The following is a 16,811-nucleotide window of genomic DNA, read 5'->3' as shown; positions in this document are numbered from 1 at the left end:
AGTTGCCCAATCTTGTCTGACTTGAATTTGGAGGATTCAGGGATTACTGTTCTCAGAAGGTCTCAGCGCATCATGAGGACGGAAGGAAAGTGGAAGATTAAACATATTCCAAGAAATCGAAATTTGGTGGCAGATCGTCTCGCTAAACTTGGCCTGAGCTGGAAATCAAGTTTACAAGTTTTTGATGAAGCTCCTAAGGAAGTTATTGATTTGTTACAGAAAGACAAAGATAATGGTTGTCTTATGTAGTTGATTTTATTCATTTTCCTTTCATCAAAAAAAAAATCTTGTGAAATAAAAAATACTAGAAATTTATAAATAAATATAAGAATTTTATTTAAATATAATCCATAAACTTAAAATTTAAAACTCTATATAAACCTAAATCTCTTGAAAGCATTAAGGCTCTATTGAATGGACGATAAGGTTAGCTCAGGCAAGATTAAAAATAGAAGTAATAGCAAGATTAATTATTGTAACGATAGGATTAAAATTAATGATAAAAGTAAACGCAAGAGTCGTGGTGAAGTGAAAATGACTATTAAGACAATACTATAAAGATTATTATTATACCTAAAAAAAATAGAGATGTATTGTTATATTATTTTATATATTTTAATAATATTTAAAATTATAATATATTTTCAATTTAAAATTTTGTTTAAACATTTTAATAAATTAACTAATTATATCACTGAAAAATTTATTTATTATTTTAAGTAAAAATTAAAAATAAATTAACTGAAACCTTATTTGATAAAATGTCAAATGAAAATTGATATTTTCAAAAACTTAATTTTATAAACACATTCAATAACTTACAATGAAAACTTTCTTGAGGATAAAATTATGTATGATTTATTTAAAAAAATTTGAAGTATCATTTTATGCATTCGTAAAAGAAAAGTGTAATTATATTTTTATTTTATAATAATTTAAAATGATTTAGTGTCAAATTTAAACTTCACAATGTTACAGGTAAATGGTATAATTTTATCCTAAAATGAATAAAGAAATTAACAATCCCTATACATATTTCAAGGGAAATTTTTTTAATTTTCACTTAAAAATGTTTACATGTTTTGAATTATCTATTAATTCATATAAAATTAAATAAAGAAAAAATGTAATCATAAGATGGAATTTCAAACTGCTAAATGCAGTTTTATATTCTAGGAAATCTCCCACCATTGTGTTTGGATTGCACAAATATTGATGCAAATTTCAAAGGGTATCAAAATTGAAAAACATAAATCAGAGGTGTTAATTGGGAGTAAAATTATCAATTTAAATTGTTTCGGATTTGAAAAGTTAAAATCAAATTGGATTTTGGAATTGTGAGTTCTAACTCTTAACAAAAAGTAAAATCAATTCAACTGAATGCCTACAGGACTTGAAAAGAATTCTTAAATAAAATTTCTCTGGTCCACATATTCCCATTATTTCCATGTAGAAACTATTTCAGGAAATGATTCTTTTTTTTAAAAAAAAAACCCACTAAATAAAATTTGCAAAACGTAGGCAACCAGGCAAAAGCAAAGACAGCATATCATGCCGTTCAGCCATGATTACAACCAACTTTGTCCAATAGCTGGGTAATAAAATCAAATGCCTATAACAAACATGCTAAGACCCAAACATACACATACCATTCGCATCCCCACCACTTCACGCTTCAAAGGAACGCATCCTTCTCCAATAATTTTAGTACCTCGTGCTGGTTGTTGAGCTTGGCAACTTCGATGGGAGTCTTGCCGTCCATGTTTTGGAGAGTGCTGCAGTCAATATGAAAGAAAATGTAGTTATGCACTCATAAGAGGTCAGGTTGGTATCGATGTTAAACCAAGTCACTTTGTTACTTACACAGCAGCACCATTCTCGAGTAGAAGGGCCACACAGTCTTTCCTTCCATAGCCAGCTGCATAATGGAGGGCAGTGTTCTTATTCTTGTCCAGAGCATCCACTTTTGCCCCAGCTTCAAGAAGGATTTGAGTGCATTTCACCTGAAATAAAACCAAAAATCGTAACCTAAAGCTTGCCAAAGAAACCAATAATTTAATCTCAGACAAACTCATGTGAACTGCTAGATTATATCTTTTCTTTTCTTTTTCTGTTATTCACTTCATTGTCCTGATTTGGTAGAACCAATGTCTCTCAGAAGAAATAAACCTATCATTTATTAAAGGAAATGTAATAAACACGCCCACTACATGGCAATAAGTACTGTTAAAACAAGAAACAAGCATTGCTTAGTAGCCAACAGATTCCATGATACACTAAGATCAGATAATAATAACAAAGCCTGATTTTTTTGTGTCTGGATATGTACTAGCAATATAAACGTTTTCCCCGTTGCAAAGATCCCAAGATGAGACACTACAAATAAAAGGATGTTTTAATACAAGTCCTACTACATCCCAAACTGCTATGGCAGTCTGTTATCAGGTTCAATATTTGTGCGTCCTAAAACTTACACTCAACCAGGCTATTAAGAGGCCCTTAGTGCATTAACAACTGTGGTGGTGTTGGACATTTGTAGACAGTTATAGATTAAAACTAAATGACTTTCCACACCAACTTTTTCCTTGTAAGATGAAACTAATTCATTTGTCAGATAATGCAACTGCATAGAGAGGAAGAGAGAGGACTGATTCAGATTTAAAATTGTTTATTACCTCGCCATACCCACATGCAAAATGTAATGCTGTCCTTCCCTCTGAATCTTCTTCATCCTTGTCAGCACCAGAGGATAGTGCAGTTTTCAGACCCTAAAACCGTGAAAACAGTCAAGATTATCTGTCAAAGGGGAAGAACACATGTACGAAACATTCATTCTGCCATACCTCAACATCACCAACACTAGCACAATGATGTACAATTGACTCATCCTCATTTCCTGCTTCATCCTCTTCATCTGCCGCGGAATTACCAGCAGAAGTGGCTGCATCTCCTGTAACTGCAAGACCCATTGCTTCACCCAACTTCTGCAGGACGTCTTTATCATTCCAATACCTGGACGATAAAACCTTTCTCGATTAATTTACTGAAGAAATAATAGAATGTATAATCTAAAGAAGAAAATGTTATGCCCCAACAAGCTTTTATCGCTGACCTCATCATTGCTGCGGGACCACCACTTTCTATTTCTTCCAAAATAGGCTTCAAAGATGGATCTTCTTTAATACGTGCCATCCTTTCCTCAATCTGGTCCTTTTGTTGAGGATTAGCCAAACTGTCAAGCATGGTAGACATAGCTGGATCCTGAAGAAAGACAAAACTAAAATTTCATCTACCAGAAGTGATGCATGTAATGTAATATAAGAAAATAGGACCACAGGAATCATGAATCCACTGAAAGTAGCTACTGGGCCCAGATATACCTGCATTAATGCATTACCAAGGCGCTCAGCCATGGTCATAAACTGGGGATTCTGCATAACCTGTTGCATAGTAGAATAATACTGCTGTGGATCAAACTGCGGCGTGGTCTCTTCAGCTGCTGCCCCTTGAAACGTTTTAGTGAGCTGCTCTGCCATTTGATTAAATGAAGGATCTTTGGCTATCTGCTCAGCTAGTTCCTTGATGCTTGGATCCTAACAAACCAAGATGGTTAACTTCCATAAGATATAAATTTGACTGTCAATTCTCAGCAATTACATTCACCGCTGAAACAGTCAATTAAAGAGACTAACCAAAAGCCTTAAATGTTCTACTACCAGTGTTGTCAAGGGCACAAGGCATGAAAAAACTAGCCAAATAAACCACAATATGTACTTTCTGAGTTCTTGTATGTGTGCACATATATACATATATATGTATGTAGTTTAAGATATGTAATAAACTCTAAAATGCAATCCAGTTTATCTACAGACATGCAATTTTTTTTCTATTGGTCGATATGCATGATTTACTTATGGTCCATGTCTGCCATTGAATACTCAAATATAGGAAAATACAGATTTTGAACTATCCATTTCTTACTAATAAAGGTATATCTAATGGAAAAAGTGAAAAAATAAAGCATGCTTTTTTATGCCTATCGCCTGACAAATAAAGCACGCCTAGACACACCAGGCATGCGCCTAATTGAATAGGCCTCGCCTGCAAGTTTCTAAGGCGCTTTTGTAGTCTAGTGCTAAGGTAAAAACCCGCCTTGAGAACACTGCAGGTAGCAAAAGATGAGCTATGACAATCAAAAGATGACCGAATCAGTAAGTTCACATGTTCCAAACAATAATCAAAATAAAAAGGCAAGAAGCTTACATTAAGAAGGCCACTCATGGCTGAGAAATCAAATGGATTGGGTGGGGCAAACCCAGGACCAGGCATAGCGTTGGGAGGGAAGGCCCCTGCTTGTGCTGGCTGTGAACCCCCAGTTGAAGGCTCAGGTGTTGAAGTTTTCTTCTCAGTGGTGGATGTTTCAGGCTTTGAACTTTTGCTCTCCGTTTTCAAAGCCGATTTCTCATCTAACAAATACAGGAGAAAAAAACATAAATAATAATCAATTTATCAATTCACTAACTTCAAAACCAAGCCCGTATCTGGATTCATCCACATTAACCCCAACCAAATTGAAATTACTCAAATCCTAACACAATTGCTATAACCCAACATAGGATCTCAAAAATCAGATCAATTCAAGACCTAAACTAAGTAATAAAAAATGAATAAGCACAAATTGCTTAAAACAGTAAATTCATTCAAGCGACGATTGAGAAACTAAGCATAAGGAGCTCAGGTAGATCTCAGAAACAAATTCCAAATACCGGTAAAGAAAAGGAATCTGAGATTATGCTTACCAGCAGTAGCGGGCTTCTTCGAATTGGAAGCCATGGTTGAAATGACTGAAAAAAAAAATTAGAAACGAGAATTTAAAATAAAAAATATTAATGGGAAATTAGATTGGAAATTCGATGAAAGTGGCCATTTTTTCCCTAAATTCGAAATGAAAAAGATAAATAGAAAATGGAGGAAAACCCTTTTCTTTTCTTTGTTTTCTGAGATAAAGTAAGGCACAGTAGCAGTACGGGGAACCTAAGGACCAAAGAGGCTTAATTTATATAGCCAAACTCTAATAATAACTAAAGCAAAAATTAGACCTAAGTGGCAATGCTTCGGCTCGGATTATAGCTGGTCATGGACACCTGCTCAAGTCCCAACTTGAAAAGATCTCGATAAAAATATAAAAAGTGGATTTAGGTAAAATTTAAATTCCGTTTTTTTATATTAGAGTATTGTATAAGATTTTTTTGATCTTAACTTAAACTTGTGATATATTATGTTATGAAAATATATATTAATTAAATAAGTTAAATAATAATTATATATATTTATATTAGATTTATATTAAATCATTAATTTAATAACAATTAATTTAATTACGTAGAACCTAAAAAAATTACTCAACTAAATAATATAACCCAAAATATATAATTTAAAAAATTATATTTAATACAATAAAATATTTATTATATTTATGGTAGTGTTTTTTTAATGTAAATATGTTTTAATGTATTTTAAATGTGTTAGAAAATTTTTATTTTAACTTTTTTTGTACATTTAATGTATTATATTTTTTAAAAAAATAGTTTTAAATAAAAGCTAATTTTAGAGAAATCAAATATGGAAGGGTCGGGGGTGGGTTTGGCCTGAGTTTACCTTTATTAAATTGAGTCGAGCTTGAACAAAAAAACAAACCCATATTTTAGGTCGAGTCTAGACTTCAAAAATTTATCTAGATACGTTACATGGGCCTAACCCGACTTATGAGTACCTTTAGCTTAAATCTATTTTAAAATGATTATAATAATTTAAGTAATAAAATTGAGATTTATTTTAAAACATGAATTTTTTTTTGAAATATAAATATATATAATTATTACAGAAGTATATGTAAAATGAAGTTCGACAATCACTTACAATTTCTTTAATGTATATATATATTAATGTACATAGAAAATAATTCTTTAATTAGTATAGTTGTTACCTCATGTTTCGCGTTGCGTTAATTATTTATTTGTATCAAATTATAGAGTAAATTTAAAGGTTAAAATATGCTCTAAATTCTCTATACACTTCGTACATTAATTTGAAATTTAGTCTCCGTACTTTTATAATCCTCTATTTTTTTGAATTTAAAAATTTAGGTCTAGTTGTTACCATTGTTGAAATTGTTCTATTATATTATCTGATGTAACATTTTGAAATTAAAAAAAATCACTTGATAGTCATATAAAAATAACGTTGAAAATACTTATTAGATTTTTTTCTTGAAAGCTCTTGTTCGAATCATCATGATAGAAATTTGTTTTACTATTGGAATTATACTATTTAAAAAAAATGGTGTTAGCATTTTAAATGAAATAGTTAACAATATAAACTATTTGGACTAGCTAATTACATTATGAAAGTAGACGTATTAAATTATGTCAAAAATTAAAGTATATAAATTAAATCTTAAATTTCAGCATAATTTAGAGGCCAAAATTGAAATTTGACCATTATCTTATGATGTAAAAAAAGAACGACACGAACCTATAAAAAATAGGAAACTACATTTCAATCTCTATTCTCTAAGATTCAATATTGAAATTATATATTACCATGTAATGTTTTAATAAAAAGTTAATAATATTAGCTATTTGGATTAATTAATAATATTATAAAAATAGATGGACCAAATGATATTAAAAATTAAAGTATATGGAATAAATCTCAAATTTAAATATATCAGAGAGACCAAATTAAAATTTAACCATTTTAGTAAATAATAATAATAATAATAATAAAGAGAACATAGTTTGATGCGCCACATGTAAGAAGGAAGAAACCTTCTTTTTACATATAAGTATTAATTATTTACACTAATTAATAATATTATAAAAATGTAAGAATTGATTTAAATTAAAAATTAAAATATAGAGATTAAATATCAAATTTAAATATATTAAAGAGACCAAAACTAAAATTTAACCATTTTAGTCAAATAAAAAAAAAGAAAGGCAAAATTATAACCTAAAAAATAGAGAGCATAACTATAATTTAACTATTCTTAACATAATATAAAAAAATCATGAATGATTGGGCACGTTTCAAAACGTGAAGGTTCTTTTATATATAGGTGTCTAATATATATATATATACATATATTATAGCTAAGTTTTTAACATGAAAATTTTCAATTTTAGACCACTTCTCTGATTGAAAAGTGGCATTATTGGTGATTTGACACATAAGCTCAACGGACCCACATAATTTTCACGGCCTTCACTTATAAAGTGTTTTCTATTTTAACAGTACAATTTATTTAATTTTTTAATCTATTAATACACATAGTTTTACCGCACGATTTATTTTCTTCAATTTTATATAGAATTAAATACAAAAGAGGCAATTACATAAATATTTCCATTTTGTTTAAACCAAACATAAACATATTGCATTGTAAATGTCCTCATTTTTGTGCATAATTAAAATTCAAAACCGAAGGTTACATTGAAATTTATAGGATTTCGTAACTTTTAACCATATTAAAAAATAAAAAATAAAAAGATAAACTATAAAAATAATTATTTTTTCTTTAACTTATATTTTTATTATATATATTTGAAATGTTATATTTTAGTCGCTTACGTTATCATTTTGTTATGAAGTGGTTACTTTACTATTAAGCTCTATTACCTCTCTAATGGTAGTTCTATGTAGCTGTCTAAATGAGTTTTAAATGCCAATTTAAATGCCTAGATGGGATGAAAATATATTTTTTTTATGAAAATAGAATACAAAAATTTATCCTAAAACCCATATAATCTCGTGTTTAAAAAGAAACAATAGTTGAGTTTTGAAAAATCACCATCAGAAAAGAGAAAAGAAGAGCACAACGACAGGAAAAAAAAAAGAAGAAAAAGAAGTTGCAAGCAATCCTTGATTAGGATTTTTCTTCGAGGATTGAGATGACCAATCTGCATTTGGAAACGACTGCAAGAACAATTTTTATATAGATAATTTGATAGCTGCTAGAAAGTCACTGAAGCTTAGCTTAGAGAAATCGAGAACCTTAATATTTGCTCTTGAAAAGGCTGGACCTAGGTTAGAGGAGATGAACCAAAGATTACTTTCCTTAGAAGCAGATGTCTGTCCAATTCGTGCCGGCAAGGATGCACTTGTTGCTATCAGGGGAGCATATTAATATTTTAAAAAAGGATTATAAAATATTGACTCATTTATATTTAACAATAAGTGTGGTGCAGTGCTGAAATATATGATTTTGGTTACAATTTTTAACATATTATTTTTCAAACATTACAAATTTCAAATATATTTAAAAATAATAAATTAAGAAATTAATACATCGCAGAAGATAAAAAATTATCATAGAATTTGAGTGCAAACATGAAAATTTCGATATACTGATAATTTTTTATCACTCTTTTAGGCATTTTAATAAATTAATAACATATATTTTAAGTAGCATGTGGTTAAAGAAATACATACCCATTAAATTGCATTCAATGTCTGTACAATATAAATTAATTAATGCTATTATATGATTTTTATATATAACATTTTCATATTATTAAAAATTTTATTATGCAACAAAATTTGTATTTATACTACAATTTCTTTCTTTCTTTTTTGATAATTTCGTTGTAAACAAGTAAATTTTATGAACTTTTATTATTTAAAATTTCTAACTAAATTATTAAATTATCTTTTGAATCAATTCAATACCATATAAAAATAAATTATTCATCTTCTACATGTTTTACACATAATCCAATCATAATATTAAATTAAGAAGGGGTGTATTACATAACTAATTTTAAAAAAAGAACACTTATCTATTTTGTCACTTTTCTTTCACCCTCAACATTTAAAAAATATATTATTTTTATAATTCATATTTCCATAAATTCCGTTTAACTAAATTACATTTGAGTCAATAATTAAAATATAACTTGATCTAATAAAACATGGATCTATAACTTATAATATTCAAAATATAATTTTAACTTGCTCAATTCATATTTTTACCTTATTATTTTGAGTCATTTAATTCCTTTTGTGTTCAATATGCATTATTTAAAGGTGGTTATTTTACTTCTATTGTAAATTCACCACATTCTTATTATATTTATTCTACTTTGTTTTATTGATAATGCAAGACTATGGTCAAATATGAAAAAAAACAACAATTGCATGAAAAAATTATATTAATGTGTGTTTGTCGCGGTAATGGAATAGCTTTTTAAAATTCATACTACAAAATGGAAGTTACAAATACAACCAAATTGAGCTTGAATATTGTTGACACAAAACCCTACTCAATTTCTATCGTAAAGAATATGTACAATGTTCATACAAGTGTATAAACCAGACTAAACGAAACTTTTATCTTATGAAAGAGCTTAAAATGTCGTAATCTAACAATTATGTTACATTAAATTATTATGTTTTATGACTTTGTCATACAATAGTAGTCACCAGCCCCAGACCTAGATAATCTTTGGGTAGCCGACCTATGACCCGGCCAAACCCTACTAAATGGATGCACACAAGACGTACAACGAGAGGACAGTTGGAGAGCTTGTGGTATTAGCTTGCAAGAGTTGAAGGGAGTTTGCGGTCCTAGCTCGCATACATCTAAGGAGTTCACATGGAAGGGACCGCAAACTCCAACATGCAACTTGGAATGATACACATGTCCAACATACTCGAGGCCTACTCAGAGTGTCAATCCTATGAATAATGGGGTTAAGTTATGAACAGTGATAATATGTATAAATACTTGAATATTTCCTTTAATGGGACACACTTAAAATTACTCAATAGACTTATTGTCTGTTGTCTTCCAAATTAGCTTTCAATTACATTAATAAATTTAGTCAACAAACTTTTATCTTTAATTGTTCTCCATATCTTTTTTTTATCTTATATATATAATTACATTGAAAAAATATTATTAATTTGTTAAATATTTTTTAATTCTTATTTTTGGACATTTAAAATTTTTAAATTTTGTTCAATTTTTCATTAAATCTTATTGTAATAAGGTTAAACTTAAATAGTAAGTCAATATTGTAAATGTAATGTAACGGCATTTATATAAAATATTACATGTTGTAATAATGATTTTTTATTAAAATAATATGAATTAATTTAAAATATTTAACTTAATTTAAATAATTAATTATAATTAAGTAAATAAATACACATCATAAGTAGGAATTGGTAAATAAACTTTGCAATGAATAATATTAAAATATTTTTAAATAAATATTATTTTTAAATAATATTGTAATTAATTAAAATTATTTTAAATATTAAATTTTTTTCTTAATTGATATCCATGATAATACATATTATCATAATTTTAAAATTAAACATTTATTTTATTTTTTATTTTCTCAATCATGATATTACTGAAAATGTTACAAATTTTGTAAAAAAAAAAAGTTAACCGATAAATATAAAATATAAAAATTAATATATACAACTTAATCTGTGCAGCACATGAGATTAAAAAACTAGTATAGATAAATAGCCAGAAAACGGTCCAATGTAAATCAATTTTATATATTAAAAATTTATTATTTGATAAAAAATTGAGAATCAAGACAAAAAAATCCATTAATAAGATTTTAAATATTTTTTCAAAGTTTAATTATTATTTAATTATTTTTGAATTGATAATCGAATTGGTTGAACAAAAATTAATAATTTAGTTATTAAAACATTAAATTCACTAAATATTATTAAAACAACATGCTTAACATTTAGCATTTAACTATGAACATGAACGAAAGAAAAAACCCTAAAAAAAATTTCTCTTTTTTTCTCTAAGCCGTTTGCTTCTTATCTTTTGTTTTGCTTAGCGGTGGTGTCAGCTTTTGGGCTGGCTATTGCCCATATTTTTCCTCTCCCATAAACCCTTTCTTTCTTTCTTTCTTTCTTCTTATTACTACACATGTCTTCTCTCTTTTCAGTTTGCAGATCTATTTTGTGGGTATCTTTGTTGTCTTCACAAGTTGTGATAGACAGATGACGGCGTTTGTTGTTCGCTAAAACTCCACCGGCCACCAGTAGTTTTTCTTGGAAAGTGGGTGACTCTTCGTCAAATTCTTAATTTGTTTCTGGTTTGAAAGTATTTCAAAATAATAAATGATTTCACGTGTCAATTTGGACCCGTGTTGTCTTAAGTTTTATATATATTTTTATTTATTTTTCCTTTGTTTAATAAGTCTTCAGTTTTAGAAGTTTTTGTTTGCTCTTATAGCATGTTTTTTAGTCTTTCTTATGAATGTAATTTTAGTTTTACAAGTTATTTAGGGATGATTTGTTGTCATCCTCTCTAGTTTGGTGACTGCTCGATTCTTTTGTCTATTTTGGCTCGCTACTTTGGACCATCCGGGGTTGATCTCATTATCGTATTAAGTGCTTGAAATCACTCCAGATATGTCATGCTTGAATTGTGACAAAGCCATTTGTCAACGTGTCATAATATTCTATTAATGTTGAGGCTAAAGCCTTTGTTATGTTGATGAAGTTTGTCCTTCACCATCTACGTCGAGTGTTTGTTATTTTTTTTCTCTCTGAATTGTATGGTTCCATTCATTGAATGAATTAATGAAGTTACCTTTAAAAAAAACTATGAACACGAATGGCCTTTTCTATTGCTATTGCTAAATTGCTATATCATTACAACATTGTTATGTGGGTTACGTTCAACTTCTTAAATTAGTGATCATCATGAAAGACATTAACTTTATGTGAGAGTATGATGGATGTTTTTCTTTGTTAATTATTGTGATTTAATTTTTTAAATATTTACACTTAAAAAAACTTCAAAAAGATAAAATTTATCTCTATAAATTTTAACTAATATAAATGTAACCTTCGCAACTCGGTCTAGATGTTAAGTCCGAATTCGGGAGATTACATCGACCACTGAAATGGTCTAATACTTTCGAAGTTTTACAAAACAATCAAATTTAACCATTCGTTTTATCTTAGAAGAAAACTTAGTTAATTTTTTATTTATTCGTTACACAAACTTTATTTAAATTTTAGTAGAGGAAAAAGTGATATCTAATTTAGTTTTAATAAAAATAGGAGTTCATGCATAATTAATTTATATCCATATGTACATATCCTAAAATCAAATTAAATGTCATGCGTGCTATATAAAAAAAAAACAAATCCCAAGTCTCATGCCACAGTTCAATAATAAAATAGTACAATATCTGAATCACTGATAATACATATTATAAACCTAAAATACTTTAATTAAATAATGAATAAAAAACATTCTGAGCCAAGACCTTTCGAATGCCGTGTCCACGTCATAACCTGGTGGTTATCTGTAGAGATGAAAATAAAAAGGGGAGTGAGCTATGAAGCTTAGTGTGAGTTCCATCACAAGAAAATTAGTGCAAATAGTCGATAAAACCTACTAAATAACAAAACATAGAGTGAGCACCATAATTATCAATTCAGTGTTCACAGTTTTTGTATACGCATGTTTGTGTATGGCAATACAATTTCAATATATCAAAATAAAGGTCCTACCCAACTTTGCTACACACCACAGTGGGAGTTCCTCTGAACTTCAAACACCTACACACAGGGTTTTGGTTTAACCACCAATGGTTTGTAAATAAACTGCCAATGACTGTGGATAGAAAACAAAATCTCATAGATAGATTTTGCATCTAGCTGTGGATGTACAACAAAACTCTCACAGATAAAATTTTCCTCTGGCTGTGAAAACATAACAAATATCCCGCAGATAGAATCTGCCTCTAGCTGTGGATACACGACAAATTTGTAGATAAACTGCCAATCTTTCTCCGTACATATCTTCCCACCTCATGCAATGCAATGTAACATGCTTATAGCATATCAATTCGATAGCATTTAATATGCTTATAACAGATCAATAAGATAACAATTAATATGTTTATAATAGTTCAATATGGTAGCAATTAATATGCTTATCATAAATCAATTCAACAGTAAGAGACATGCTTTATCATGTGTTTGGTTTAACAGTAACATATGGCATGCTGAGCATACAATCCTTAAGATAGATGCAACATGCATATGTTATTCACATATCATGCATATATAATAATACTTCATACATTCAAATCATGAATTCCAGTACTCATATTATCAGATGTTTAATTGAGAGAAATAAAACTTTGAAAACACTTCAGAGGCTATTCAAGGACTAAACTAAACAAATCATAAAATTATGGGAAATATTATAAAGCAGGGTCACATGGCCATGTAACAGACCCTGGTTGTATGGAAAATGTAAAAATTAACCTACAGGGGAGACACGACTGTGTGAAGGGTTCCTAGTCGTGTGAAATTCGAACTAGCCTAGGGTTTCCAAGACACATGGCTGTGTAAATGGCCGTTGTTTGGTCTACATGCCTGTGTAGGAGACTATATGGCTCTATTCCTAAACACTGTTTACCCTGATTCACTTGTAAAAGAAAACACACCTTTCTCTGGAAGCTCAAACAACATCCCCTCACGATTAAATCTGATCCGATGCACCTAAAACGGGTCCTTCAAATGATATTTATACACGAGTTAACATTGGGTATCAAGAGTCAATCAAGATTAATGGAAGATTTTGAAAAGAATCGCAATAGTTCATAATCAAATTAAAATATTAGCTTTGATCGGTGTTATTATGGAATTTACGAGTTTTACAAATTGAAACGAATGTACTTACTGAACCTTTGATAAAAAGAAATAGATGCTATCAATGGTGAAATCGAAAACCGATAGGAAATATGATTTGTACAGAATTGATTTTGATTCGGAAGGCAAAAATAATTCCAGCAATGGAAAAAAATATTATGCAAATAAGAAGATAAAAAAGAAAAGGGTGAAGAAATAGGGAAAATAAAGCACAATTTTGTTTGGTTTGGAAAAGAAAACAAGACTTTAAATGTAATTAGGAAAAGGGCTAAATACCTAGAGTTTTCAAACTTTAGGTGTTGCATGGTAATTTACCCTTGCTACCGAAAATAAAAGAGAATAGATGGGGATTTAGATGGCTTGAACTAGGGTATGCAATGAGGGAGAAGCAAACATATAACTATTAGGCCTAGGCCTATTTTTTGTTTACTTTCTACTTATAACAATATATATTTTAGTGTGGTTTTTATCCTAGTTTGTTGAAACTAAAAAGAAAAGAAATGAGAGATGAGTGACTTAAACCTAAGACCTCTAGGAAGTGCACTAAATACTTAACCATCAAGTCTAATTCATTTCTTGGTTAATTATTTCAATTAAACTATATATTGTAGGGCGTTACAACTCTTCATTCTTAAAGAAATTTTGTCCTCGAAATTTACCTGGTTCGAACAGATAAGGATATTATTGACGGAACATCTCTTTCGGTTTCTATGTAGCCTCTTTCATGCCATGGTTCTGCCATAGAACTTTCACAAGAGGGATTTGATTCCTTCTAAGAACCTTTACCTCATGATCTAAAATTTGTACAGGTTCCTCCTCAAAGGATAAATGCAATCTTACTTCAATCTCTTCTATTGGGACGATATGGGAATGATCAAATCGGTATCGTCTCAACATGGAGACATGGAAGACGTCATGAATTTGGTCTTCCTCTGGAGGTAATTCTAATTGATACGCCATTGGATCGACTCTCTTAAGGATTTTATAAGGTCCAATGAACTTAAGACTTACTTTGCCCTTTCGTTCAAACCTTAAAAATTTTTGCCATGGGGATACTTTCAAGAACGTTTAATCTCCAACATTGTATTCAATGTATTTTCTCTTTAAGTCCGTATACAACTTCTACCTATTTGAAGCCATTTTCAGTCTATCCTGAATTAATCTTATCTTCCCTTCAGGCTCTTTGTCACAATTCGAAATCGGGGCAGAAAGTTTTTGGCCATGTAGAGTAATGTTCACCAGTGTTCCGGTGAATTGGGATTGCCAAAAATGGAGCAAATTGGGTGTTCGCTAAGTTTCAGGAAAATTAGGTGTTCACCAATAAAGTTTCAACTAGGGTGTTTGCTGAGCACCAGTGTAAAACAAATGAAGTGATAAGAGGATCACTAGTTTCACTGTGAAGAAAGTTCACTAATGTGTTGGCAATCTAGGGATTCGCCAGTCTATGTTCTCCAGGTAAGTTACGAATTATGTTCGCCAGTCAAAGTGCGAATCCGGTTCACGGTCAAAGATACACTCAGGCTCTAATTAGGAAAAAGTTAATTAGTGTATTTAGGAATACTTTACATGTAAGTAATGTCTTTCCTAAATAAGATAAAGTATCCAAAGGTATCTAGGACTCTTAGGTCTATAAATAAGACATTTGATTCAGTGAAAATCTTCACTGAATATTCTATCGTCAAGTTTCTATTTTGAAATTCTGTTCGTAGTAATTTAGTTAAGTCCTTGTCTTGTTAAGGTTGGTTGTTCTTAGATATAGGTTCGCATGTATGTGTGAATTCTGAATGTTCTATTAGTAATATATTTGTTTGTTGTAAACCAACCAAACCTTCTTCTAGCAGGGATAAAGGCAAAGCCAAAATCGTTTAAGTTTTTTGTTTTTTGTGAGTGATCAAGTTCCATTATGATATATTTTTTACTAAGTTTTCAAAAGTGTGAGCGGTTTGAGATAATTTCGATCATGTTCGGGATATGGTAATTCGTTATGACATTTCTAAAAATAACTCTGATTTAAAAAAAAGTTTTAAAAGTAAGATTTTTGAAAGACCACTAATACTTTGTTTTTGAAGCTACGAAAACCTATTTTCGAGACACAATTTTGGATTATTTTAAAGCACAAATTTATGCAAGCTTCTGTTAAGTTCGCTTTGTGTGAGCTCTTTGTTTGGCTCTACTTTATGCAAGCTCTCTACTAAGTTCATTTTGTGCGAGCTCTCTGTTTGGCTCTACTTTGTGTGAGCTCTCTATTTAGTTTGCCTTAGTACGAGCTTTCTATTTAGTGAGCTCCTTAGTGAGCCTTCCAAATAGTATACCAATAGTGTGAGTACTCATCCATGTTAAGTCTCACTCTGCGTGTTCTTTGAGAGCATGAGCTTTTGTGAGCCTTACTCTGCGTGCTCATTGAGAGCATGGGCTTTTGTGAGATTTGTGATATGTCTCATTCTACGTACTTATTGTGAGCAGGTTGGATTTAACTTATTCAACGAGACAAGTCTTCTATTTGACGAACCAATCATGTGACTAAGGTCGACTCTGTTTGTGATTTCTATTATGTGTGAGCTAGTCTTGCGTCTCTATTATAAACTCAAATTCAAATTTGATTTTAAAAAGAAATATGGTCTCATAAGATTTTAATGCGAGCCCGCTTCTCAAAGCAAGTTTTCAAAAGAATGGATTTGTAAGTATTGTTTCGCTAAAATATGTTTTTCAAATGTGAATTGGGTCTCACATCCTCACCTATGAACCTAGTATGCAAATCATTTTTTAACTAAGCTTTTTTTATATTGTCTTCAAATATTATTTCTAAACATAACCTAATGGTTTCTAATTATTCATTGAGTTCTCCTTGAACTCACCCACTCGTCCCTTACTTCTCAGATAAGTAGATTGTGGATGGCATAGGTGAGGTCGATGATTTGGCAAGACACCTGACTGATACAGGTGAACCAAAGAAATGAGCGATAAGTCTATGCTATGTTGTACGATAGGTATAGTGTTAAATTGATTATGAAATAATTTTCTTAATTATAAAAGTACATTATGCTCTGTTGTTAAGTTATTTTATTTTTACGAACCATGTTATGGATTTTGCCTTT

General features: G+C 29.9%; 1 protein-coding gene across 3 annotated transcripts; it reads right to left on the bottom strand.

The window, feature by feature from the left end:
* Window positions 1–1,389: 1,389 nt before the first annotated feature.
* LOC107894025 (ankyrin repeat domain-containing protein 2A) lies at window positions 1,390–5,192 on the bottom strand. 3 transcript variants are annotated; one of them, XM_016819215.2, is made up of 9 exons: window positions 5,100–5,192; window positions 4,800–4,844; window positions 4,264–4,466; window positions 3,381–3,593; window positions 3,113–3,261; window positions 2,844–3,012; window positions 2,676–2,768; window positions 1,864–2,003; window positions 1,390–1,775 (listed from the first exon to the last, which is right to left on the bottom strand). In XM_016819215.2, the coding sequence occupies exons 2-9, from the start codon at window positions 4,831–4,833 to the stop codon at window positions 1,676–1,678; spliced, it is 1,101 nt and encodes a 366-aa protein (XP_016674704.2). In that variant the 5' UTR covers window positions 4,834–4,844; window positions 5,100–5,192; the 3' UTR covers window positions 1,390–1,675. The 3 variants fall into 3 exon arrangements, with proteins under 3 accessions (XP_016674704.2, XP_016674703.2, XP_040940899.1); XM_016819214.2 differs by lacking the exon at window positions 5,100–5,192 and adding an exon at window positions 4,978–5,060; XM_041084965.1 differs by having other exon boundaries at window positions 4,800–5,192.
* Between the last annotated feature and the right edge of the window lie 11,619 nt (window positions 5,193–16,811).

Source organism: Gossypium hirsutum, chromosome A13 (assembly GCF_007990345.1).
Source record: "Gossypium hirsutum isolate 1008001.06 chromosome A13, Gossypium_hirsutum_v2.1, whole genome shotgun sequence".
Taxonomy (NCBI): Eukaryota; Viridiplantae; Streptophyta; class Magnoliopsida; order Malvales; family Malvaceae; genus Gossypium; species Gossypium hirsutum.
The sequence above is the reverse complement of the archived record's forward strand: the minus strand, read 5'-3'. Positions and strand labels throughout refer to the sequence as shown.

Excerpts from the sequence above, each read along its gene's own strand:
- LOC107894025 (XM_041084965.1), bottom strand. The coding sequence starts at position 4,833 with ATGGCTTCCAATTCGAAGAAGCCCGCTACTGCTG. Across the intron at positions 4,467-4,799 it reads GAAGAAGCCCGCTACTGCTG|ATGAGAAATCGGCTTTGAAA; the intron begins GTAAGCATAATC and ends TGTATTTGTTAG. Across the intron at positions 2,769-2,843 it reads CTAGTGTTGGTGATGTTGAG|GGTCTGAAAACTGCACTATC; the intron begins GTATGGCAGAAT and ends TCACGGTTTTAG.